Raw genomic sequence first — 24,413 nt, 5'->3', positions numbered from 1 at the left:
ATGTGAAGTCATTATTCAGCTTCCTATCAACAATCTGTCATGATCTCACTGAATGAGATCACCCACTTGATCCACTGCAAACAAGGAGGGAAGCAAAATCTAAGAGGAAGAAAGCAGCCTCCGTTTGGGGAAAAGGAAGCAAACCAATTATATTGGCATCAAATAGTTTTTCTCCAGCAAAAGTGTCAACCCGACCCAAGTTTCAACACCCAAACGAAACTGACAAATATTCAGAGGGCAAGTGTATAAATCTTCTTAACAAACAGAATTTGGGTGCATAAATTATTTGGTTCTTTCCTTCTTATTATTATTTTCATTCCTTACCCTTTTATTGTCAGCTGGGCTATGGTAGAACTGAGCGATCACGGCTTGGCTGGTATTCCCTGGACCAAAGTTGAACTTCTCTGATATCTTTTTAAACGCCTTCCCATAGTCATAAGACACGTAAACCTAGCAAGGGAGAAATGCTGCTGTTACAAACAATAAAGAAGGTTGGTTTCTCAGCCTCTCACAGCATTAAAAAAAGGAAACCTTCCTAAGAATTGATCATTTGCTCCCAGCCTGTAGGACTCCCTTCCACAAGAGGTTCAGCTGGTCCTTTCTCTGATCTACAAGCAAAGACTTCAGAAATGCTTTTAAACTGGTTGCTTAAGAAGAGTCTTTTGAAAAGAAGGGGTGTTGTTACTTCTGTTTTCACAATTATATTTTAAGTGGTTAAAAAACGTTTTTAATTTACAACGGGCCCTTGTTATCCGCTGGGGTTTGGTTCCAAGACTTTCCATGGATACCAAACTCTGTGGATGCTCAAGTCCCATTAAATACAATGGCACAGTTTAAAATTATGTCTTCTATATAAACTGGCAAGATCAAGGTTTGTTTATTGGATTTATTTTTTTTTAACATTTTCAAGCCATGGATAGTTGAATCTGTGGATAAAGAATCTGTGGATATGGAGAACTGACTGCACTGCTGTTGTGAATAGGATTGGTTTTTGCTTAGTTGCTTTCTAAGCAACCTTGATTTCTAGACTGCACTGCTAATGTTGAAGAGTGCTGGGAGCTGCAGTCCAAGAATATCAGGAGGGCTGCATAATTCCTGGCTCCAGGTCCATAGTACAGTATATACTGCCAGCTCCTGGGCATATTGGGATCATTCCCTGGAATACAATTGTTCCTGGTTAGTGATCATACAGGTGGCATTCCCAGAGAAAGGACTACAGGGAATAAAACATCTTTTCTAGGAGGAGTAACATTCAATTATATTTTTTAAATACGTTCTTGAGAATTCGAATTTCCTGCCAAACCTCTATACAGTAAATATCATTTTTAGAGTGTCATCAGGGAGCTGCTTTTCCCTTGCTTGAACTGCAAAATACAGCAGCAATGTTACTCACTGTCGAGTAATAAATGAGCTACCACTTGATTCACAACTACATCTTCCTCCTTGAAATTAAAAGTAAAGACATAAGGAAAATAAATCATGCCTTGGAAATACTTACATCGCTTAACTTGGGACCCATCAAGGCTAAACTATCCCGAGCCAGGGCCACAATCACATTACTCTTCTCTCCAGCCCAATGCACCACCATCTGGTTGTGGGAATCATTCAGGCTAACCTGCGGGGAAGGAAAGCAGAGAAGGAACCTTATTAGAAGGATAAAAGATGTGAGCGGTGTCAAACTGCAGAGAAGAAAAGCAAGGAAAGTTCCCTACAGCAGTCTTGCTTGCTTCTTCGTTCCATTTGAACAAATACACCAGCCTCCACTTTTCCTTTGGTCGGGCAGCCAAACCTATAAATCTATATTTTTAAAACATATTGGTGAGATGTGACTACCTGCTCTCTCCTATTTTCTGTGTTTTTGTGTTCAGAGATACTCCTTAAGTGATTCAAGGCAGCTGCTATTTATCTTGTCTGTTGCAGACAGGCACACAGAGCTACAGTTGGCATAAGTTGGAAACGATTTGAAACGACCTGAAGGCACACACACAGCAACAACAATAGAAATCACATAGCAAGTATTGAGCTTTTGAATTAATAGCACCATCAACACTGGAAGGATAGTAAAGGTGCTACAGTAGGATTGTGTTTTTTCCCCAGCACAAATTTAATTGCATTATTACAGACATGTTGCTGACACTAAATGTTTGTGTTTCTCTAGCCGTCCTTTACTATCCTCCCAGTGTTGATGCTGCTATTAATTCAAAAGCTAAATAAACTGCCATGTGATTTCTATTATTGTTGTGTGCGTGTGCCTTCAAGTCGTTTCCAACTTATGCCACCCCTAAGATGAACGTATCATGGGGTTTTCTGGGGCTGAGAGTGTGTGACTTGCCCATGGTCACCCAATGGCTTTGATGGCTGAGCTGGGAATCAAACCCTGGTCTCCGGAGCCATAGTCCAATAAATACTGGCTGTGGTTAGACTTTTCAAAAACAAAAATCCAGGGAAGGGTACAGCTGGCACACACAAGCTAACAGTTCAGAGAGAATAATACAGCTTGGTTCACAAAGGGGAAAAAACATAATCCGGCATTGTCCCAGAAGCTTCAGCTTCCTGGGATTAAAATGCACACAGAATAGCTGGTTTCTCTCTCTTGCATTTATCATTGCACTTCTCCAGGTCTCTGGCGTCCATCCACTCCATTCCTGGGACCTATTCATCAATAGTTCTGCATCAGGAGACAGGGACAATCTCCCCTAGGGCAACCGTGAGTCTGCTTGGTACATGATGTGGAAGAACTGTCACAGTAGGAAAGGGTCAAACTCAGCTTCCCTGAAGAAGTCTTTATTTCCAGCTTCGGCACTGCTGGAAGAAGCCCTTCCTCCGTCGATCACTTCATTCCTTATTCATTAAAAAACTGATGCCGAACACCTACGCTCCCTAGAAGTGGCTCAGGTATTAATGCATGTTAAACACTCCAAACATTACGGAAGAAAAGAAACCCCGAATCAAAGCTGAACAGCTTTTGGGGAAAGATACGCTGCAGCTAGAGATTGTGAGAACAAGCCCACAGGGAATACCATTGCCTGTTCGGGTTACATCAAAACAAGCAAAACCCCACGGAGAGTCTTTTGACGCTCAGCTTTGCTCTCCTCCGAAAAGCTGCAATCAAGGTGTAATGAGAAATGAAGTTTAGGTCTGCATGGCGCACTCATGAATTCTAGGACTGCCAGAGAAATTTTAAAATTAGCACAATTTGAAATTCCTCCTGGAGAGAAGATTGAAATGTAGGGCATGTCCTGGAAAGGGAGGATAGCTGGTCACCCTGAGTACCCACCAGTGCATTAATTTAATGGTGGCCTTCATAGTATCTCCCATCCAAGCATTTCAGGCTATTGCATCACGTACTATCCAAGCAGCCTCAGATATTTTGCCTCCCATCTTTCCTTCAAGCAGCTCAGGGCAGCATTTCAGCCTCATGTCACAGTGCCATCAGGCCAGACAAGAATGGATGTCTCTTGCCAAGGCCACCCAGTAAGTTTTAACAACCGACTGGGGATTTGAAAGTTGGGATGATTCCCACACCCAAGCCCTGTGTTCCAGCCATGGTGCCTTCCACCATTAAAATGGCTCTCAGTGCAAAAGGATTTCATCGGAGGTCTCAGCAGCCCAAAAAAAGCAACTCAGATCAGGGCACAGCTAGCAAACAGAAAGGCCTTCCGAGGCAACAAATTGACAGTTTTGAGAACAAAGAAAAACACTTGCAATGTTTGGGAACAAGCAAGGAATATTTTAAGAACAGGGTGAGGATGTAACGGTGGGGAGCATAAAAAATAAAACAGAGATGCATTTGCTGAGACTGCAATCTGAAGACGAAGACTGGCATGGAAATAGGGACAGAAGAGATTCAGCCTCATGCCATTTCATTTTAATTCAAAACCATACGCCAGCACTAATACTTCAAGTCTGTGGCCCTCTTTGTCCTAAGAAAAAGATATCAGCACATGTTGAGTCTCTCTTATCTGGAATTTCAAAATCCAAAATATTGAACTGATGGTACATGAAGGATGTGCTTCCCAATGGCATTCTTTGCACTATAATATAAAGGGATTGAAAAGACACAACTGATCCTGGATGTTGGTCTAACAATGTACAACCGCCGATAAACTGTTATTGTTAAAAAATTTGTTCCACTAAGAGGGTTGGAAAATAGCAATAAGAGCCAGACCTTAAATAAAAATAATGAATTAAAAAACTAGGAGTGATATATAAAGGTTTAAAGGTTTAAACCAGCTAACCCTGTAGTGACCATATTCTGTCATTTCAAAGACACATCACTTTAAGGTGTCTTCCGTCTCACTGATTCTAGTTCTTAATTTATTTATGAAGAACCTTGTCCATTAAAAAATAATAACAACATCCTAGACATTCTTGTGGCGATATACCAGCTTGCCTGTCTTAAGCAAATAAAGAGGGAGAAGATAAGAATCCAAACACTGATACACATCCTATACCAGCTGGTCGGCTGCTGTCGTGTCGGGTCAACACCAAAGCTGAACACCGGCTCAAGGAAATCCGAAGACTAAGAAAGGGAGAGGCTGAAAGGTGACTCTCCTGGCACTGAAATTGAAAGAAAAACTGAGAAACAGCTAGTGAGGGGAAGATTAGAGGGTTTCTGAGTTAAGGTATTGTTTACTGTTGTGTGCCTTCAAGTTGCTTCTGACTTATGGAGACCCTAAGCAAAGCCTCTGACAAAGAATATCTTTCCTTTGTCAGAAGATCTGACAAAGAAAATGGTTTCCCCTTCCATTGTATGTTTTAAACCTCACAGTCTTTCCTACACACACATGACAAAATGTGTGGATTTTGCAAAATTCTTAACAAAAAACAAAGGAAATTCTCGCCCATCTCTCTCTCACACACAGTAGCGTACGAAGTTACGAAAGGAAGCTGCCAAAATCCTGCCAACAGAATGAAGCTTTAGCACCACCCAGCATTTATACATCGCCCCAGGTGGAATTCGGCATACCTGAGCTACCTGCACTCAGCTGCAAATCAATCACCTGTTTGTGACTAAGACAACACAAGGAACTCAGATGCCCCCAAGAACAAGTTTCTTAATGGAACCGCCCTTAAGTAAGCAAGAAAAAGTTGGCACCAGGTGCTTGGCTACAGACAATGTTGACTCCGCTGTATGCAACTCAAGCAACTGGAAATTTGATACCACCTTTTCCCAAACACTTAGAACTTCCACTTGCAAGATCAGCCTCCTTGGGGAAAGGAGAGGACACCCACCATTTATAATAGTAGTTCAATGGAATACAGGCAGGTGGAGTAGGTGAAAAGCAAGCAGAAACATAAGGAAGCTGCAATATCATTTGCACTGCATTTGTAATAGTGCACTCCTGTAGTTTTTCCAGTCTTCACATCAGCTTTATTCACTCCCTTCTGACTTTATTCAAAGGGTAAGGGCTGATTCTGTCAGTCCTCAACTAGCCAGCTGGGTTCTAGCCTTAAGTGCCTAGAAATCAGAGACCCACCAATAATCCTGTTCACATTGTTTCTTGCATCTTCCACATGGTGTATTGGGGCCAAAACCATGCTACAAAAGCCTAACCATATCCTCAACTGCAGAGTAGATAATTTCCCCGCAATCCACCCTGAACACTCCATGATGTCCTGCTACAGCATCATCCCCATATGTCTAAGCTCTTCGCCTTTTCACAGATATTGTAGAAATTGGTTTTAATACTAAGCAGTTCTACAATGCTTTAGAACATGGAAGGCAAACTTCAGGCCACATGTAGCCTACAGATGTTGTCCATCCAGGCCAGAAGGCTTCTTCTCTTATTTCCAAGCACAACTAGAGCCAATGGGATATTAGAAACAGAAGAATTAGTTGCTTAAGACTGAATTACTCCAAGAACTTATTTAGACTCTATTGCTGAAGGGCTCAAAATATTTCATGTGCCCTGTCTTAGGAATCCTTATCAAAATCCTACAAGCTAGGCTGTTGTTGTTGTTGTTGTTGTTGTTGTGCGGGGCGGATTGTTGTACAATCCGCCCTGCACACTCAGATCCGGGCAGCATCTGTTAAGAGTTCCGGAGGCCAGATTGGTCAATACCACCAGAAGGGCCTTTTCCATCTCGGCCCCTACTCTCTGGAACTCGCTGCCCATCGAGCTCCGTTCAGCAACCTCCCTGGCCCAATTTAAGAAGGGGCTGAAAACGTTCTTCTTCAAGCAGGCTTACCCCTGATTTTCTGCCCTGAGACCCCCCTCTCCCCCCCCCCCCCCCCGTTAGTAGTTTGTGACTCGGCACAAGTTCTTTTATTGTTTTAATTGTATTGTTTTAATCTGTGTTGGATGTATATGATGTATATGATTATAGCTGTAAACCGCCCTGATGTTTCGAAGGGCGGTATATAAATAAAGTTTTTATTATTTATTATTTATTATTATTATTATTATTGCCATTGCCATCATCATGCCTCTGGTGGCACAGTTGCTGAGGACAAAACAGAGGAATGAGACATGAAGAGCAGATTTCCTGAGGTCAGCACCTCAGAACATTTTTATAAGATATCTTAAAAGATAGCAGGAATGGAGGAACATTAAGTAGGAGTTGAACTGTCATTCCTTTCAGCCCAGCCAACATAACTAATGAGGGTTTATGGGAGTTGTAGTCTGGAGAGTCACATATTCCCCACATCCAGTGTATGTGATGAAACAAAGCAGATGTACAGTCAGCCTTTCACATTTGCAGGGGTTACAGGTGCAGAACGACTGCAAAACTGTGTAAACTGCAAATATCCGCAGCGGCCCCATTAATTCTGGGAGCTATAGCCCATAAAATAACTTTTCCACCCTCTGATTTCAACACAACGAAAAATCCAGTAAATGGCTCCCATAGTTTCCTTTTTTTTTTTGTAGTGAGTCAATAAAGATTTGGCTGCATTATTTCCCCACCTCCACAGCCCACGATGGCCAATTTTATGTCTTTTTCCTCATCATTTGGACAAGCCCTGGTTTATCTTTGCCTTGAAAATCTTATAAATCACTTCTTGCCTGTAATGAACAAGGGTCTATACTTACAGCAGAATGAGATTACAAAATTTGTTACTTTAACAGTTTGTTAATCTGAAATTCTTAATTGTTAAACCAGCATCCGGTGTCACTTGCTTCTTTTCAGTCCCTTTATTTTATAGTGCAAGAAATGCCCTTCAAAAACAAATGCAACAGGTAATGTAAGTTCAACCAAAACCATTTGGTTTAAAAGAGCACTTTTTGAAGAACAATGATTTCACAACAATTTAAGCCAGTGGCCATAACATCTCAACTGTATTTAGCTACTTGATTTTCCAATTTAGTCCTATGTTGGTGTAGTGGTTTACACAAAAAGCCCAGGGATCTTGTAGCACCTTTGACACTAACTGAAAGAAAGTAGTTGATGATATGGAAAGAAGTTGTTGGTGTGGCATCTCAGAAAGTAGGTTCAAGTCTCCAAAGCTCATGCTGCCAACTTCTTTCTTTCGGTTAGTCTCAAAGGTGCAACAAGATCCCTTTGTATACTGATTCTCCAGACTAACACAGCGACAGCTTTGAATGCTGCCACTACTACACCATAATATGAGATCAATAATCTGGCTCAGTATTATACAAGCTTTCTGTGTTTATAGGCTACAGAAAGGTATGGGATGAACTCCTCCAATGAGACCTGAAGCAAGGAGAAAGCATCCCAGGACTATCAATCATTTGGTTCTCCCCAGCAACTGCGGGAATTACAGCCCTCGGCCACTTTCTCCCAGACTAACAGATTTAATCCACTTGCTGCCCAAAGTCTAAATACTAAATACAGTGTTGCATAACAAATCCATCCAGAATCTGAACAACTGCGCTGTAGCTTTTCTCTTCTTGTTCAAAGTGGGAGGGAGGAGAGGTCGCTCCTAAACAATGTTTCCAGACCCAACCCAAGTAAATTCTGATTGTCAAGGTCCAACACTGAGCTGGGAACATCTCCTCTTGTCTCATCCCCGAGGCCCCAGAACCGTTTTTGTACTACATCTCCCAAAATCTCCCAGCCAGCATGACTCCCCCTCGCCCATACAACTGATTAGAATCCACTAGGATTTTGAGAGTTGCAGTCCAAAGAAAATAACTTTCCTAAGCTCTGTCAAGACTTTAATGTTGTACAGGAGAGGGGACAATGTGATCTTATGAACTATTGTAAAATGTGGTTATTAGATAAATTAAGGCTGAAGTATGGTTATGCCCTAGCCAGTTTAACTAACAGGAATTCTGAGAGCTGAAGTGAAAAACATCTGGAACACCAAAGTTTGGGAATCACTGCTCTAGCTGCAGATCCTGCATTAGACTCAATGGCGTATCAAGCCATCTTGCCAACTCTGTGATTCTATGTATCTATTGGGAAGACATGACAGCATGAAATGCTGGAAGTGACCAGTGATTGGTTTGAATGTCTTAAAAGTTGGTCTATATGACACTCAGAAAGAGAGATCTCAATTAATTATAGGGGAAAATAGGGATTTAGTTGGACTTGGGACTGTTAGTTAGGTTTGGATAGTATTATGAGGAGATAGGAAAAAAGAAGTAGAGAAAGTGACTTATTGATTTGAGTATTGGACTACAATACCCTGGAGACCAGGGTTCAATTCCCCACTCAGCCATGAAATCCATTGGGTGACCTTGTGCAAGTCACATACTCTCAGCCCCAGAGGAAGGCAATAGCAAACCTCCTCTGAACAAATCTTGCCAAGAAAACCCCATGATAGGGTGTCCTTAGGGCCGCCATAAGTCAGAAATGACCTGATAGCACACAGCAACAACAAAAAATAAGTAGAGACAATTAGAATTTACATGAATCAAAAAAGTAACCTGTAACTCTATGTCTTAGTTCTATTTGATCATTGTTGCTGCTGCTGCTTGTTGTTGTTGTATTATACACCAGTGCCTCTATGAATGTTGCAACAGTGCTACTGGTTGTGCCCAACACATAGTGTCTGTGGTAGCACCAGTGATTTGGGTGGTGGGATCCACAGAGGTCCCCACTTTTGGTGGCAAGTGTCATAATAAGTAGAAATTTCACAGCTGATGCCACAATGGTCTAAGTGGAAGCTCTCAGTGAGCCAAGATCTAATTCTCTCTCTGTGTACCTTCAAGTTGTTTCTGACTTATGGCACCCCTAAGGTGAACCTAGTATTGGGTTTCCTTGGCAAGATTTATTCAGAGGAGGTTTGCCATTGCCTTCCCCTGAGGTTAAGAGCATGTGACTTGCTGGATAGACAGATATGTAGGTTTTCTTACAATAAGAATCAGAAGCCAGAGTACAGATATGAAGCTTGCTTCTGAAGAGTGCATCAACATCTCAGTAAAGTGAGGATGTACCCAAGCTTTTAATCAATCTTCTAAGCATCCAGTTCTGCATTTCCTCTTTGTTAAAACATGGACCCCCCCCCCCCCGCTCCTTGTACTTTTTTATTTGCTAAATGGCTCTGAATGATTTGGATGGCTTTAAATGGTTTCGGTTTTATTTTGTGGGTTTTTCGGGCTATGTGGCCATGTTCTAGAAGAGTTTATTCTTGATGTTTTGCCCGCATCTGTGTCTGGCATCTTCAGATGCTGGCAAAACGTCAGGAATAAACTCTTCTAGAACATGGCCACATAGCCCGAAAAACCCATAAGAAAACTATGCATGCCGGCCATGAAAGCCTTCGACTTCACATTGGTTTCTGGTCTGGTTTGATTTTCAGTTGCATTCTGTCTCTTCTAAAGCAGGCTGCTTGCATTAACCTTGAAATGCCAGGCACAAAAGTCTTTCAAATATTCCAAACCCAAGTTTCAGATCAGGGCCTCCACATCCTTAACCACAACTCACGCCGGCACAGATCTTAAGCAATAATACTCAGAGAAAACCACAGATGGTCCAGTGGGTGGTGAATTCATGCAACAGAGGGGATGGTGAGGGAAAAAAACATACCTGAGCTTGGAGAAATTGACCTGTTTTTACTATGACTCTGAGCAACAGAGCTTCTGCGAGTTATAAAGGAGGTCAATTTTCCAAGCGCTATCGCCAACTTCCAACAGCAATCATCGGGAAATCAAGAAGATTACATCTCTGCCAGACCACACAGTTTTACTTACATGGGGGGAAATAAGGCTAGATTACAGGCGGTCAGAGATAAGCCTGATCTTCACCCCAGATAAGGAGGTCATCAGATGCACAAGGCCTGTTAAGACTTCGTGCAAATGTGTGCAAGAACCGGAGCCTAGAAAACATTACTTTTTACATCATAAAACATCATTTTTTTACAACTGCCAGCCTGAGCAAGGGATTCTGGCAGTTGTCACCCAAAAATAAATTTTTACGAAGTCTGGGAAGTGCATCCCTTCCATCTAACCAGCCTTCAAAGTAAATGACAGCTGTTAATTCCAATTTGGGGTAGGGAGGAGAGAAGTTAAGTGTCACATCTTGGACCAGATTTCATCGAGCCCAAATCTGCCCCTTATTTCTTACTCTGTATGGTGCAGTCTCCAAAAAGGAAAAGAATATTGCAACTGCATGCATGCCAAATATACACACACAACCACGCACACATTCATTGTAATATACGGTCTCCATATACGCTCAAGCCACCTTGCCGGCCACAAATATTTCACCTGTTCTTGGTTAAAAAGCTACACCAAGTACAATCCAACAGCAATAAATGCTCTTTCGAAAGCTTAAATCCTACACACACACACACACACACACACACATGTGGTTGTGTGTGTCTGTGGTTTAAGTCACCTGTCAATTTATGGTGACCCCATGAATTTCATGGAGTTAGGCCAGGAATACTCAGAGGTGGTCTTGCCAGTTCCTTCCTCTGAAATATAACCTACAGTTTGTTGTCATTTGTGTGCCTCCAAGTCATTTTTGACTTATGGTGACCCTAAAGTGAACCTATCATAGGGTTTTCTCAGCAAGTTTCTTCACAGGGGGGCTTGCCATCACCATCCTCTGAGGCTGAGAGAGTGTGGTTTGCACAAACCCAATGGGGTTTGATGCTCAAGCAGGAATGAAACCCTGATCTCTATAGAGCCGTAGTCTAACACTAAACACACTATGCCACTGCGGTGTATTGGTGGTCACCCATCCAAATAATAACCAAGATCAGACAGGATCTGGTATCTTTGGGGTATTTAGGCACTCTTACTTTAGAGGGGGTGTTGTTGTGTGCCTTCAAGTCATTTCCACATATGGCAACCCTAAGGCGAACCTATTATGGGGGTTTCTTGGCAAGATTTGTTCAGAAGGGGTTTGCCTTTTCTTTCCTCTGAGGCTGAGAGAGGGAATAAGGCCTTTTAAATCAGCAGGTTTTATTTTCAATTAAAGCAGCATGGAATTGGGTCAAAAATCTCACTGTTTCTAGTGTGTGTGTGTGTGGGGGGGGGAACTAAGGGCATATTTAGCCTTCTGCCATCCACGGTATATAAGTGCTTGACCTCTGGGCTCAGTCTGATCAGGGGATGCATCCCTCCCTGTTTTTCTCTGTGTGCATCTGACTGCTAAAATAGAATGCTGCATCTAATCTGGGAGGTAAAATAGGATACAGGATCAGAAATTACAGTCGGCTTGGTACTAGCGGAGGATAGAAGCAGAGGAAGAAGGAAACACAAAACAGCAACATGGGATTTTTTTTAAGGACAAACAGATTTCCTGCCAATTTCAAAAGATCATGTTATCTTTACATTACCCCCCTGCAACACACACCTGTTGCATGGGACAACAAGCATTTTGCAACAAGCATTTTGCCACAAAAACCGCTTAGAGAGCTACAGACGAGAAAGAAAATGCTTAGCTGTTTTAGCACTCAGATGCACAGTAGTCTTAAAAGGGGGATGGGGGAATAACAGAATTTCTATTTCTACAGCACTATATAAATAAAGCATAATAATAATAATAATAATAATAATAATAATAATAATTGTTTCTTGCAGGATCTAACTATTAGAAGGTATCTGGCCGTGTCCTCCAATCCTATCCCTTGTAGGCAACCAACCAAGAAGACATTACCTCTCCAGCCTCTGTTTTCTATACGGCAGAATTAAAATAACACATCGCCTCCGCAGGGCTGGAGCAATAAAGGATAAAGAAATTAAGGATTATAAAACTCTAATTTTGCATAATTACTGATTCTTGAACAGCTGCGGGGAAAGGAAAAAACATGATCTAAACTAAGAAAAAAAGTTTAATGGTTAATACATTCCTACTAAATCAAGACATTCTTAGGAGATGCCAAAAAAGAACACACAATGTGAAAAATGGAATAAAAAGAGGTTATGGTCTGACTGTGGGAGGTTTGGGAAGAGCCAACGGTTGATAAGTTAGGATTTGGGGTTAAAATTAACAGCAGTTTACATGAAATGCAAAAAATTGATTTTTACTACACTCTGGAAATTGCCCTCCCAAACAATTTAAAGATGACTTAAATAAAAACCATGCTATATTCTTGCACACAGATATCTTTTCATTGCAAATTAATCACTTGGGCCCACATCCAACTGTTAGCCCAAACCAGAATAAACTAATTCAATCAAAAGGATTATAAAGGTATCATCACTATGCCTGCAGCTGCACTGCAGAAATAATCCAGTTTGAAACCACTTTAACCACCATGGCTCAGTGCTATGGAATCTTGGGAACTGTAGTGTTGTGAGACATTTAGCCTTCTCTGTCAGTGAGTTCTGGTGCCACAATAAGCTACAGTTCCCAGAATTCCATAGCACTGAGCCCTGGCAGTTAAAGTGGTGTCAAACTGGATTATTCCTGCAGTGCGGATACATCAGCAATTGATGAGGAAGGCTATGAATCTTTCTCTAATGTCTGCAGGTGATCTTGGCGGAAGTATTTGGCATTTCAGCATCACACAAATGCCCTACAACCAAACAGTACTGGCAGCACATTTGAGATAGATAGATAGATAGATAGATAGATAGATAGATAGATAGATAGATAGATAGATAGATAGATAGATCTCAGCCACAATTCAGATAAACAGATAGCTTCCAGGAAGTTGGGGTGTAGGGAACAATCCCTATTAAGATTCATATAAGAAGAGGATACACTGTACAAAACTGTAACCAGAGTTTGCTTTTATTTTGAGTCTCAAAGATTAACTCCCTCCTATCTGTTTTCAGTTTTAATTTATTTGTTTTCACTTCTCAAACCACATCTGTTACAAGCAGTAACTTGACTGTGGGGCGTTTTCTGTTGTGAAATACTTCCTTGCAAAAGATAAGCTTTCTAATTCAGCTTGCATAATCGGTGCATTGATCTGGTCCCATTCGGAGCAAGCAAGAAGGAAAATAAAGACCAAGCAGCCCTGCATTCAATGGTGCCCAACCAACTTTGCCAGGGTTCAGTGGTTTTGCTGCCTTTTTGGAAATGCAAAAAAGGGAGCAGGAAGGGATGTGAAAATTCCCACCCAAGAAACATGGCTGGTAGATGGAGCAGAGACCTTGAGACAAGTTTTCTCTTGGGGGGAAATGGCACTTCATGTGTCCATTTACACTACAGAGTTATAGCAATGTGACACCTTTTGAACTGAGATGGATCTACCAATATAATCCTGGGGTTCGTTGTTTGGGGAGGTACTTAAAAATTAGAATCGTAAAATCAGAGTTGGATGGGACCGCAAGGGCCATATAGTCCAATCCATTCCCATACAGGACTAAAAAACTAAAATACTCCTGAACAATGCTCATCCAACTCATTTAAAGACTTCCTAAAAAAAAGAAAGTCCACCTGCCTCTGAGGCAGTCTATTACACGGTCGAAGAGTTCTTTCAGTACAGAAAGTTCTTCTAAAGTCTAAGTGCAATCTCTTTTCTTTTCCCCCAGTTCTCTGCTGGAGAGCTTAGTGCTGAAGCTCAGGGAAGTGAACTAATGCTGTCTAGGAGAGAATCTGGAGAATTTCGCCCGAACTACAAATCCTACTATTCCAGAGGATAGGGCCACACCAGAGAAAAGTAGTGCAGGCACACTTCTTGTGGGAATGCAGAGCATGGACAAGCCACACAATCAGCAACGTGCAGAAAGAGGGGAACGTAAGGTGGCTATGAAATAGATTCCCAGCTTCCAGACTGAGTATTTATGTCATGGTATTAAAGTGCTGGTTCTTTTTTTAGGCTTCTTGCTCAATCCTGTGCTACATCAAGCACTGAGAAATCAACGATGAAGTTGACTCTCAGCTTCCAGTAATGATATTTATTCCATGACAATGAAGCACTGGTTCCTTCTTTTAAAGTCTATGGTATTAAGGAATCAACTTTATCATCATGAGAATGGTAGAGAAACAGGAAATAGTTTTCAGAGACCTAGGGGCTGTACAGACCGCCCCTTTTAGCGCTAGATCAGGCTCGTGGCAACCGCACAAAAAGGAGACACAAAAAGCAGTTCCTTTCTGCACCACGGAAATGGCACCATAGCCACTGGCACTGCTGCTTCTCTATGCTCCTTTAGCACTGCTTCATCTGGATGCAGCACCAGAGGGGCAGCATGATACCACCTGCCATGTGGCGTGGAGCATGACAACATGCCAGCCTGGGGGCGGGGGCGGGGCATGTGTCGTGCAGATGCCATGCCCCCACTTTGCCCCCAGGATGCCCTTAATGGCGTGTCTGTACAAGTTTTTAGCCATTTTAATCTGGAATATCAGTATTCAAAGGGATCTTGTCACACCTTTGAGACTAACTGAGCATAAGAAGTTGCAGCAAAACCTTTTGTAGATTTGGTCGACTTCTTCAAGTATTCACTCTATGCATCAGAGGAAGCAGACCATATCTAGGAAAGTTTATATTACAACATATTTTGTTAAGCTGGCCTCAAAGATGATACAAGATCCCTTTGCAAAACGAAGTAGCTTGTTTGCGATTGAAGCCTTCAAGCCAAGGCCTCCTCCCCTTCATGCCAGACCTACAAGTAGGCAAAGTCATGTGGCTGCCCCAGACAGTGGACTTTGGATGTCACGAAAGGCAGCAAATTGTTCCTTGTTTGCTTTCCTATTACAGTTATGATAATGTTTGATGATGATGCCAGGGATGGGGAAAGTTGCCCACAAAACCTTCTGCCACATGAGCCAAAATAACTTGGCAGGCTTTGGATACAACGCATTTTCATTTAAGTAGATTTGGGGAGGGCATGATTTGCCCTTCTGCCTCAGAATGCAAAATATCATTGTCCGGCTCTTTCCCAGACTCCACAAAAACTCTCCCCTTTAACTGATCCCAGTTATTTCTCTGTTTATAACAAAATTCAAAAGGGGTAGACATATCTGTACAATCAAAAGCCAAATTTCACTGAGCAGAGAGACAGAGAAGAATAAACACATGTTGGTTAAAAATGACCTGACCTTTATTTCTGCAACTCATAACATACTCAGAAATAACCTTGTTCAGAGAATTAAAGAATACATGAGTCTAACAAGGCAGCCACATTCCAAGTACGGAATATGATGCCACGGTACTAAACCACAAGAAACGAAGAGCATAAACTCACAGGGTCCCACAAATCCAGCTAGATAGGATGCAATGATATAATGCTACAAGGTTGTTCCATGGCCTCAAGTGAACTCCAACTCATGGCAATCCAATCATATGGTTTTCTCAGCAAGATCTGTTCAAAGGGGGCTTGCCATTGGCTTCCTCTAAGGTTGAGAGTGTGTTACTTGCCTAAGTTCACTGGGATTCTGAGCAAGGATTTGTACCCTAATCTCCCAGAATCCTAGCCCACTCAAAACATCACGACAAAGTGCAACACCATTTTGCAAATATATCTACCACGAACGTGTCAGTTCAACTACTTTGGAAGCCAGCAAAAATCTTATTTTATATTCCACTACCAGAAAAATGGTTGATAGGAACATGGGAAAAGCTCATTTTTCTTAAACACATAAGACTGTGGAACTCACTGTCCCAAGACAATCCACTCACTACTGTTAAGCTACCAAGTCAAAATGTATCTTTGCCTCCTTTATGAAATGCAAGGCTAAATTCCCTTGCTTTTTAAAGCTGGTCATTGTTTCTTCACCTGAAGCCTGGCAATTCCTAAATTCTGCTGTTTAAATATTCAAATGGCTGAATGTCATTTTAAAATGTCTGTGATGTCAGCCACCTTGGACACTTATGAAACAAGACAGAAGAGAAAATGTGAAGTCGAAGGCTTTCACAACCAGCATCCATAGTTTTTTGTGGGTGTTTTGGGCTATGCGACCAGGTTCTACAGGAGTTTATTCCTGATGTTTCGCCAGCATCTGTGGCTGGCATCTTCAGAGAAATTATTTCTGAAGCTCAGCATAGTCACTGGTGAGGAATGCTGGGAACAAATCTTGCCAAGAAATCCCCCTTGATAGGGTTGCCGCAAGTCAGAAACAACTTGAAGGCACAACAACAACAATGTGCATAAGCTGCCCTTATGAGCACATAAGTCATGTACAGGATGTTTGCCATCTCTAAGGAATGTACTTCTCCATTTCTTCCTTCATTGCTGCTCCCCTGCCCTTTCTCTGCCTGCCATCATCACACCACAACAACAGGACAGTGGCCTAGGACTACTGGGAGTTGCAGTCCCACAACATCTGGAGGGCCAGAGGATTCCCATCTCTGACATAAAGATATCAAACCTTCGAAGAGCACTTACATCCGGTGTCCCACTTGATGCACTGAAGAGATTCTGGAGTGTAGAGGACACAAGAAATGAACCTTCTTCAGGGAAAGAGGGGTAGCCAAAAACCTTTGAAAGGAGATGGTCTCTCCCCAGGGATCCATAGGGTCATACCTGCTGCCATCTCAGGTTTGCAAATAGTAAGACAAGTACCCAAAGAAGATTCGGGAGCTGCTATGTCAAAGGGTTTTCTCCTACATTATAGATCCCTGACCTATATAGACAAGGGTTTCAAGTGGAGTTCTACCACACATTTGATGCCTGACTTACAGTCATTCACAACTTGTCATGTCTGTGTCAGTAAAGAAGTACCAAAAGCTACCAAGCACTCACAACTGAGCGGAAGAGTTAAGGTCAGATTTGAAACTGTTGTTGCTGCTGCATGCTTTCAAGTCATTTCCGATTTACGGCGATCCTAAGGCAAAGCCATTTTGGGGTTTTCTTGGTGAGATTTGTTCAGAGGAGGTTTGCCCTTGCCTCCCTTTGAGGCTGAGAGCGTGTGACTTGCCCAAGGTCACCCAGTGGTTTCATGGCCAAGCTGGGATTCGAACCCTGGTCTTCAGAGTCCTAATCCAACACTCTGAGCATGTGCCACGCAGATTTGAAGGCCTTGAGAGAATAGTAACCTACCAGTAAAAACAAAAAGATCTAGAGCAGCCTTGTAAAAAAAAACCACTCACCTAAAGGTGAGGAAGAATCAGCTTTAAGCCATTTAAAAAGTAAGCTTTGTAAAAAGTTGGGCTTTTTTTTTTTTAGTTTTCCCCCCTTGCAGGCCAGAAATAGAGAGCTAGTGAGGTATAGTGGTTTGAGTGTTCAACTACAACTCTGGAGACCAGGGTTCAAATCCCTGCTCATCCATGGAAACCCACTGGGCAACTTGGTAAATCACACAATCTCAGCCTCAGAAGGCAGCCATGGCAAACCCCCATTTTTGTATTAAGTGTTGCTGTAAGTTGGAACCAAGTTGAAGCCACACAACAACAAGGCCAGACGCATTCAACAAAGTCTACCGAACGATGTTTCTGGACCCCATTAACTTAGTTCACAGAGGCTCACAAATCTTGCAAGTTTTTTTTACAGATCCTCACCAATCTGGAATGATTGTGCACCTTCTCACAGATCTCTTTGCCAAAATGCATCTCTGAACCTTGGGTCCCAAACACACTGCAGAAATCATCCCATTTGGGACTGCTGGAACTGCCCTGACTCAGTGCTAGAGAACTCTGGGAATTATAGGCCTGTTACAGACTGCCAAAATAAAGCTGCTTCGGGTCTCTTTGGAGGTATGCTATTTAAATGATGCATGGGTCATATGAGTCCAGAGGTTGCGCCAAAGCCACACTCCATTCCTAAGCACTGGGGTGCAGCTTTGGTGCAGCTTCCAGATTCTTCAGATGCATGCATCATTTAAATAGCATACCTCCAAAGAGACCAGAAGCAGCTTTATTTTGGCAGTCTGTAACAGGCCGTAGTGTCTCGGGACAACAGAGCTTTCTGATAGAGAAGGTGCAACATCACACCACACTACAGTTCCTACACTTCCCTAGCATTGAGCCAGGGCAGTCCTAGCGGTCTCAAACTGAGTGATTTCTGCAGTGTGTTTGGGTCCTTGGTCTCCCCTTCTCAAAAAACTTACTTGGAGAAGTCTTTCAAAGAGAGCAGATCTCTTCCCAGGGAGAAAGGATCATACCTGCTGCCATCTCAGCTTTGCAAACTGTAGTAAAACAAGTACCCAAAGTGGGGAGACAAAAATGGCTGGTGGCTTGGGCCAAGGATGCCCAACTGGACCTCTCTCTGTCTGAGCCACAACACTGCGGTGCCTTCTCTCTGCATTGCACTACTGTTTCCTTGTCCATTTGACACTGAAGGATTGGTCCAGGAACATTTGCAGCCTGTATCCCCTCCATCACTATCACCTTGCAATCCAACCTGGGAGTTGCCTGGGCTGCAATCTCAACCATACTATTACCTTCAATTCCCCAAATGGTGAGATTGTTTGAATAGTCCTAGAAAGGCAAGCTAGGGCTCTCCTTGGAGGGAAAGGAGAGAAAGAAAAGAAAAGCAGGGGTAACTGAAAGTCACCCCACCTGAAATAAGCACAGAGCTCCAAAGAGATTGAGGAAAACAAGCTCAGATGGAGGACTGAAGCCTCCATCCTCAACACCAAAGGCTATTAGAAATGGTCTATTTCCAAAGGGAAGGGGGCAGAGAAAGTGGTGAAAGGATGCCCCCCCCCCAAAAAAAAATTATCCACCAAGACCTTAAAAGGACCCTTCCTGAGAAGCCCCCTCCCTCCCTGTCCAAATGCCATCCAGTGCTTTCAGAACCTGAAAGATAAACTCAAGTGAAGCTTGGGATCCCTTTGCAAAAATTCAGAAGAGCCTGGGCCGCTGTTGAAGGTGGCTTTGCAACATTATGGGGAGGTCGGTTGGCCACATTTTTAGGGGAGGTCAGTTGGCAGCATTTGGGGGGCAGTTTGCCCAATTTGAGGGAGGAGTGTTTGCAACCTTTAGGTGAGGTCAGTTGGCAACATTTAGAGAAGGTCGGTTTGCAACACTGCTTTGTTGCAACATTCAGGAGTCAGTTTGCCTAATTTAGAGAAGGTGGATTGGCAACATTTGGGGGAGGTCATTTGCTAAATTTGGAAGTCAGTTTGCCAAATTTGGGGGGGTCAGTTGGCAACGATGGGGGGGGTCAGATTGCCAATGGGGCGGTTGTAACATTTAGAGGAGGTTGGTTTGCAACCTTTAGGGGTCAGTTTGCCAAATTTAGGGAAGGTCGGTTTGCTAAATTTGGGGGGGGGGGGGTTTGCAACCTTTAGGGGAGGTCAGTTGGCAATACTTGGGGGTCGGTCTGCCAAATTTTGAGGAGGTCGGTTGGCAGCATTTGGGGGTCAGACTGCCAAGTTGGAGGGGAGGGTTGCAACCCTTAGGGGAGGTCGATGGGCTACATTTAGGGACCAGTTTGATCCCAAAAAATTGGGGGGGGGGTCAGTTGGCAACACTTGGGGGAGGTCGGTGGGCTCAATTTGCCCAATTGGGTGGGGTGGGGGGGGTCGGTTGCAACCTTGAGGGAGGGGAGGGAGGGGGAGTCAGCTGGCAACCTTTCCAGGAAGTCAGCTGGCAACCTGGGCTTGCAGCCTGGCACCATTGGAGGATCAGTCTCCCAAATTTTTGGGGGGGCAACCTTTGGGGCAGCTCCAGGGGCACAATTTGGGGGGTGGAGGTGTCAGGGGAGGCCAATGGAGGACTTGCAACCTTGAAAGGGTGCAAAATGGCCAAATTTGGGGGGGGGGGGAGGTGGGTTGGCATCTGGGCTGGAGCGGGGCAGGTGTGCTCACCTGGCCGTAGACCTGGAGGGGCTCCTGGGGCTGCTGCTGCATCTTCCTCTCCTCCTTCTCTGGGGCTGGGCTCCTCTTGGGACGCCGGGGACCCCCCTCCAGCACCGCAAAGCCCCGATCCTGGGCCCTGGGGGCTCCTGGGGCCAAGGCCAGGCTGGGCTGGGAGGAAGCCGGCCCCGGGCTCCCTGCCAGGAGGAAGGCCAGCAGCAGGAGCCCCAGAGAGGACGGGGGTCCCCGGGAAGCCAGGCAGCGTCGCCCGCCTGGCGCCATGTTCCTCGCCTTTGCAGCACAAGAGCAGTAGCAGCAGCAGCAGCAGAAGAGCAGCAGCATCGGCTGCGAGGGAAGGGCGCCGCCGCTTGGAGAGAATGCGCAGCCAAGAAGGAAGGAGGAGGAGGACGGATCCGGCCCCTGCTCGCAGGGATCGGGCTCCTGGGGCTGAGCCAGATGCGCCGCCTCCCAGCGCCAGATGTTCCGCATCTGCCCCCCACTAGGCATCACTGGAGAAGCCTGGCCTTTATAGGGAGGCATCGGAGGGGCTTCCTATATGCTTCCCTGTGGACAAATGTTCCCCAATGTATCCCTATAGGAAAAGGATTTTGCAATGTATCCCTAGAAGAAAGGATTCCCCAATGTTTCCTTATCAATAAGTATTCCCCAATGTTTCCTTATAGGTAAGTATTCCCCAATGTATCCCCATAAGCAAGGATTCTGCAATGTTTCCCTATGGTAGAATTCAAAGATATAGCTGTGTTAGTCTGTTCTCACCCCAGGCAAGTATTAAAACAGATACCCAGCAACATGTTCAGAGATCCCTCCTTCTGTAACACCGTTCAAGATACAGGAGCTCTCTGCAGTTTCCACTCAGGATAGTCAGAACATAGAATCATAGAATTAGGAGACCCCCAAAGGTCATCTAATCCAACCCCCCTGCCATGCAGGAATGCACAATCAAAGCACTCTTGACAGATGGCCATGTTTAAAAACCCTCCAAAGAAGGAGATTCTGCTGCTCCCTGAGGCACCATCATCCACTCTCCAACAGCTCTTGCCATTGAGGAATTCTTCCTAATGTTTGGGTGGAATTTGTGGAGCGTTTGGTGATGCAAGAGCAACTGAGCCCCTGACAAGTCTTCTGTAGCGGTTTGAGTATTGGCCTGTGACCCTGGAGACCAGGGTTCGATTCCCAGTTCGGCCGCGAAACCCACCTTGGTCACACTCAGCATCAGGGGAAGGCAAGGACAAACCTCCTCTGGACAAATCTTGCTAAGAAAACCCCAGGATAGGTTTCACTTTAGGGTTGCCATAAGTTGGAAACAACTTGGAGGCACGCAACACACACACCAGGCAAGAAGACGGCCAAAACACAAATGCAACTAATGATAATGTGCAACCAACTCTCCACTTGCAAAGGGATGATGGATTGGCTGACCTTTGAGGTCTTTCTCTGTATCCTAGCTTTGGATGATGAATGGATGGGATATATATATATATTTAAACAAACCACTCCACTTGTAGGGTTGTGGCCGAAGAGAGCTAGATTAACTCATCCTGCGTGCCACGGAGGTCCATTTTAAAATATTGAAAGCTGTGTTAAATATTCCTCTCCGGTAAAGCACTTTTGATGGACCAGCAAATAAGAAATGCTCTCTTGCGATCTGCTCTGCGCTTACATGGCCAAGAAAGTAGGGAAGGCATGATGCATCTCCAAACTGTACATGCAAGTCATTTTAAAAACTGTTTTAACTTGTTAAAATTGGTCCCATTCTTATACTATACAAAGTAGCACTACAATACCAATTACTGTATTATTTGATATGTTTTTAGACTGTTTTAACTTAGATTTTACATTTCAAATTGTTTAAATCATTTAAATCAGATTTATGGTACAGTGCCATGCGATCTTTTGATATACCATAGGTGACAAATAGATAGACTGATTGATCAATCAAGCAATATATTTATCAATGGACAAATGGATGGGTGGGTTACGCACCCATCTCAGTTTAGCATGCCATAATGTAGCCCTTCCCAACCCACTGCCCTCAGATATGTTGGACTACAACTCCCACCATCCCCAGTCTCAATCCAGCTCATCTGCATAGGTGCCACGTTATGGGCAGCTATGAGCAAAATCCTTCTTCCCTGCAAGTATGCTGGGTGACATTGTTTGCATGGATGTGGATGAGTCACAGGTGGGAAAAGTTTTGCATGGCTACTTTTGAAACCATTCCAGGGTCCACCTGAAGCTGGCCTTTGGAAAGGTAAAACTAGGTGCAACGTGGTTTTTACACAACTGAAATGGATCTCTGGCACAGGGACATCTGAGGGCCAAAAGCCCATTTGGGTCTGTCAATGTCCTTAAACTCAAAATCTGAATGGTATCCAGCAATGCAAAATTATCTAGATGTCACTTGGTCTGCATCGACATTGCAGAATTAATGCACCTTGATACCGCCTTAACTGCCATGGCTCAATGCTATGGGATGTGTAGTTTGGCGAGACATTTAACCTTCTGCGTCAGAGTGCGCTGATGCCACAACACACTACAAATCCCAGGATCCCATGGCAGTTAAAGTGGTGTCAAACTGCACTAATTCTGCAGTTTGGCAGCAGCCTAGGATGCAGTTTCACTGCCCCGCATCACTGTTTGGCTGTGGAAGGGTACAAACTGGTGTCGTCTGGCTGCTGTTGCACAAGATGATCCTGGATGCCTCCTTATGCAATGCCTGAAAAGGACATACGCTAAGTTAACCCTCTGTTATATCAATATAAGCCACCAAAAAATCAAGGATATCAATATATCCTCCCATCTAGAAGCTGGATGACTCTCATCCCTTAGGGACTGACCTTTCAAATGCTACACCCAAATGGCACCCAGTGTAGATCCAATTAGCATCTTCTTTTCTTTCTAATTTGTCTCTTTTTTCCCTGGTTGAGTGGATTGCAGTTAGGAAGCTTTGGGATGATCCAGCTCAATTGGTGGGAAATGTTTCCCCAGAGTATTCCAGGTCAGGGTGTTAAGAAGGGTATAAAATTGCTTCTGGTTATGCGGGGTTTCTTTTCTTTTTCGTTAATGGGACGCAAGCATCCATTCGAAGACAGTGGGAAGGGGGGGAAGAAATCCTCATCACCGCAAAAATGTTTCGTTTGGATCATTTCCCATAGCCAACAGCTGGTTTCCTTCTGCAATTGCTGCTCTCTATCAGAGTGGAATAAGAGGTTAATGGAAGCTATCCAAAGATATTTAACATCCGTTCTAGACATTGTGCCGAAGGAAGTGGCGGAATTCAGGACATTTTGGAAGAGTGAATGCTAACAAGGAGTGGCGGTTTAAAACAAAAATGCGCCCACCCTTTGAAAATTCCCTGCATAGATAGATAGATAGATAGATAGATAGATAGATAGATAGATCTCTCTTGGGGTGCATCTACTGTTGAAATAATGCAGTTTGACACCACTTTAACTGTCATGGCTCCATCCTACAGAATCCTGGGATCTTTAGTTTTGTGAGGCATCAGCACCCTTTGGCAGAGAAGGCTAAAGACCTTCTAAAACTATCAGTCTCAGGATTCCATAGGATGGAGCTACAGTGCTTAAAATGGTGTCAAACTGCATTGCTTCTGCAGTGTAGCTGCACCCCTAGCAATGTTCATGTATCATATAAAATGACATTTTCATGAAGGGGAAATTTAAAATTACGACCCACTCATCCCAAATGCATTCTGAAGTGTGACATTCGAGCATTCCACACAGTCTATTGTACAATAGCTCAGTATGTATGCATCACATCTCAAAAAATTACTATGGGGCACGGAGACCAGACTTCCCCCTTTCCTAGGACATGTTCTACATTTCAACTTTCTGTCCAGGAGGAATTTCAAAATGTCCTCCCATTCTGAGCATGACAAAGAAGCATGAATTTACTTTTATATTCGTATTTTAGCTTTTTACTTGTAACGTCCTCCGTTTTTCTTGAATGCCTTACATTTTTGGCAGTGCCTTTTCCTCCTCTGCAGTTCCGATATCTGGTTACCTTGCTATGCAGAGGCCTAAAATCAAATTATTCCTTTTGGATGTGCCAGGATGGCTGGATTGGGACCTTGTTGGAAACCAGGAAATGGAGGATGTGTAGGACTCTTTGGCAGAAATCGTGTTGGTCAGTCCCATCCAGGCAGCAACAAGGGGTCTTGCATCCCCTGTCTGAGATTCTCTTGCAAATACAACTTCCTTGCTCTGAATCAAAAAAGTTATTTTGAATTACGACTCCCAGAATCCCACAAGTAGCATGACCACACTAGAATTCTGAACGTTGTAGATCCCTCCCTTCTGTCAAGAAATAGTAACTATCCCAAACTCTAAATACACAAAGGATTGTGAACAACTTTATATTGCAGTTGATGCGTGGAATAAGTC

The 24,413-nt window shown here is 43.6% G+C and overlaps 1 protein-coding gene across 3 annotated transcripts in view; it reads right to left on the bottom strand.

Moving 5' to 3' along the window:
* The window catches only part of SORL1 (sortilin related receptor 1), an 86,378-nt gene extending 66,109 nt beyond the window's left edge, over positions 1 to 20,269 (bottom strand). For all 3 annotated transcript variants that reach the window (XM_089537365.1, XM_089537366.1, XM_089537367.1), the window contains exons 1-3: positions 20,002 to 20,269; positions 1,499 to 1,615; positions 325 to 450 (exon numbers count right to left, since the gene is read on the bottom strand). In XM_089537365.1, coding sequence (XP_089393491.1) covers positions 325 to 450; positions 1,499 to 1,615; positions 20,002 to 20,043 — 285 coding nt within the window. In that variant the 5' untranslated portion in view covers positions 20,044 to 20,269. The remainder of the gene's footprint in view (positions 1 to 324; positions 451 to 1,498; positions 1,616 to 20,001) is intronic.
* Between the last annotated feature and the right edge of the window lie 4,144 nt (positions 20,270 to 24,413).

This window comes from Sceloporus occidentalis, unplaced genomic scaffold (genome assembly GCF_023333645.1).
Source record: "Sceloporus occidentalis isolate IW3139 unplaced genomic scaffold, rSceOcc1.0.p SCAF_9, whole genome shotgun sequence".
Taxonomy (NCBI): domain Eukaryota; kingdom Metazoa; phylum Chordata; class Lepidosauria; order Squamata; family Phrynosomatidae; genus Sceloporus; species Sceloporus occidentalis.
Note: the sequence above shows the minus strand (reverse complement) of the source record. Positions and strands in the feature narration are given on the sequence as shown.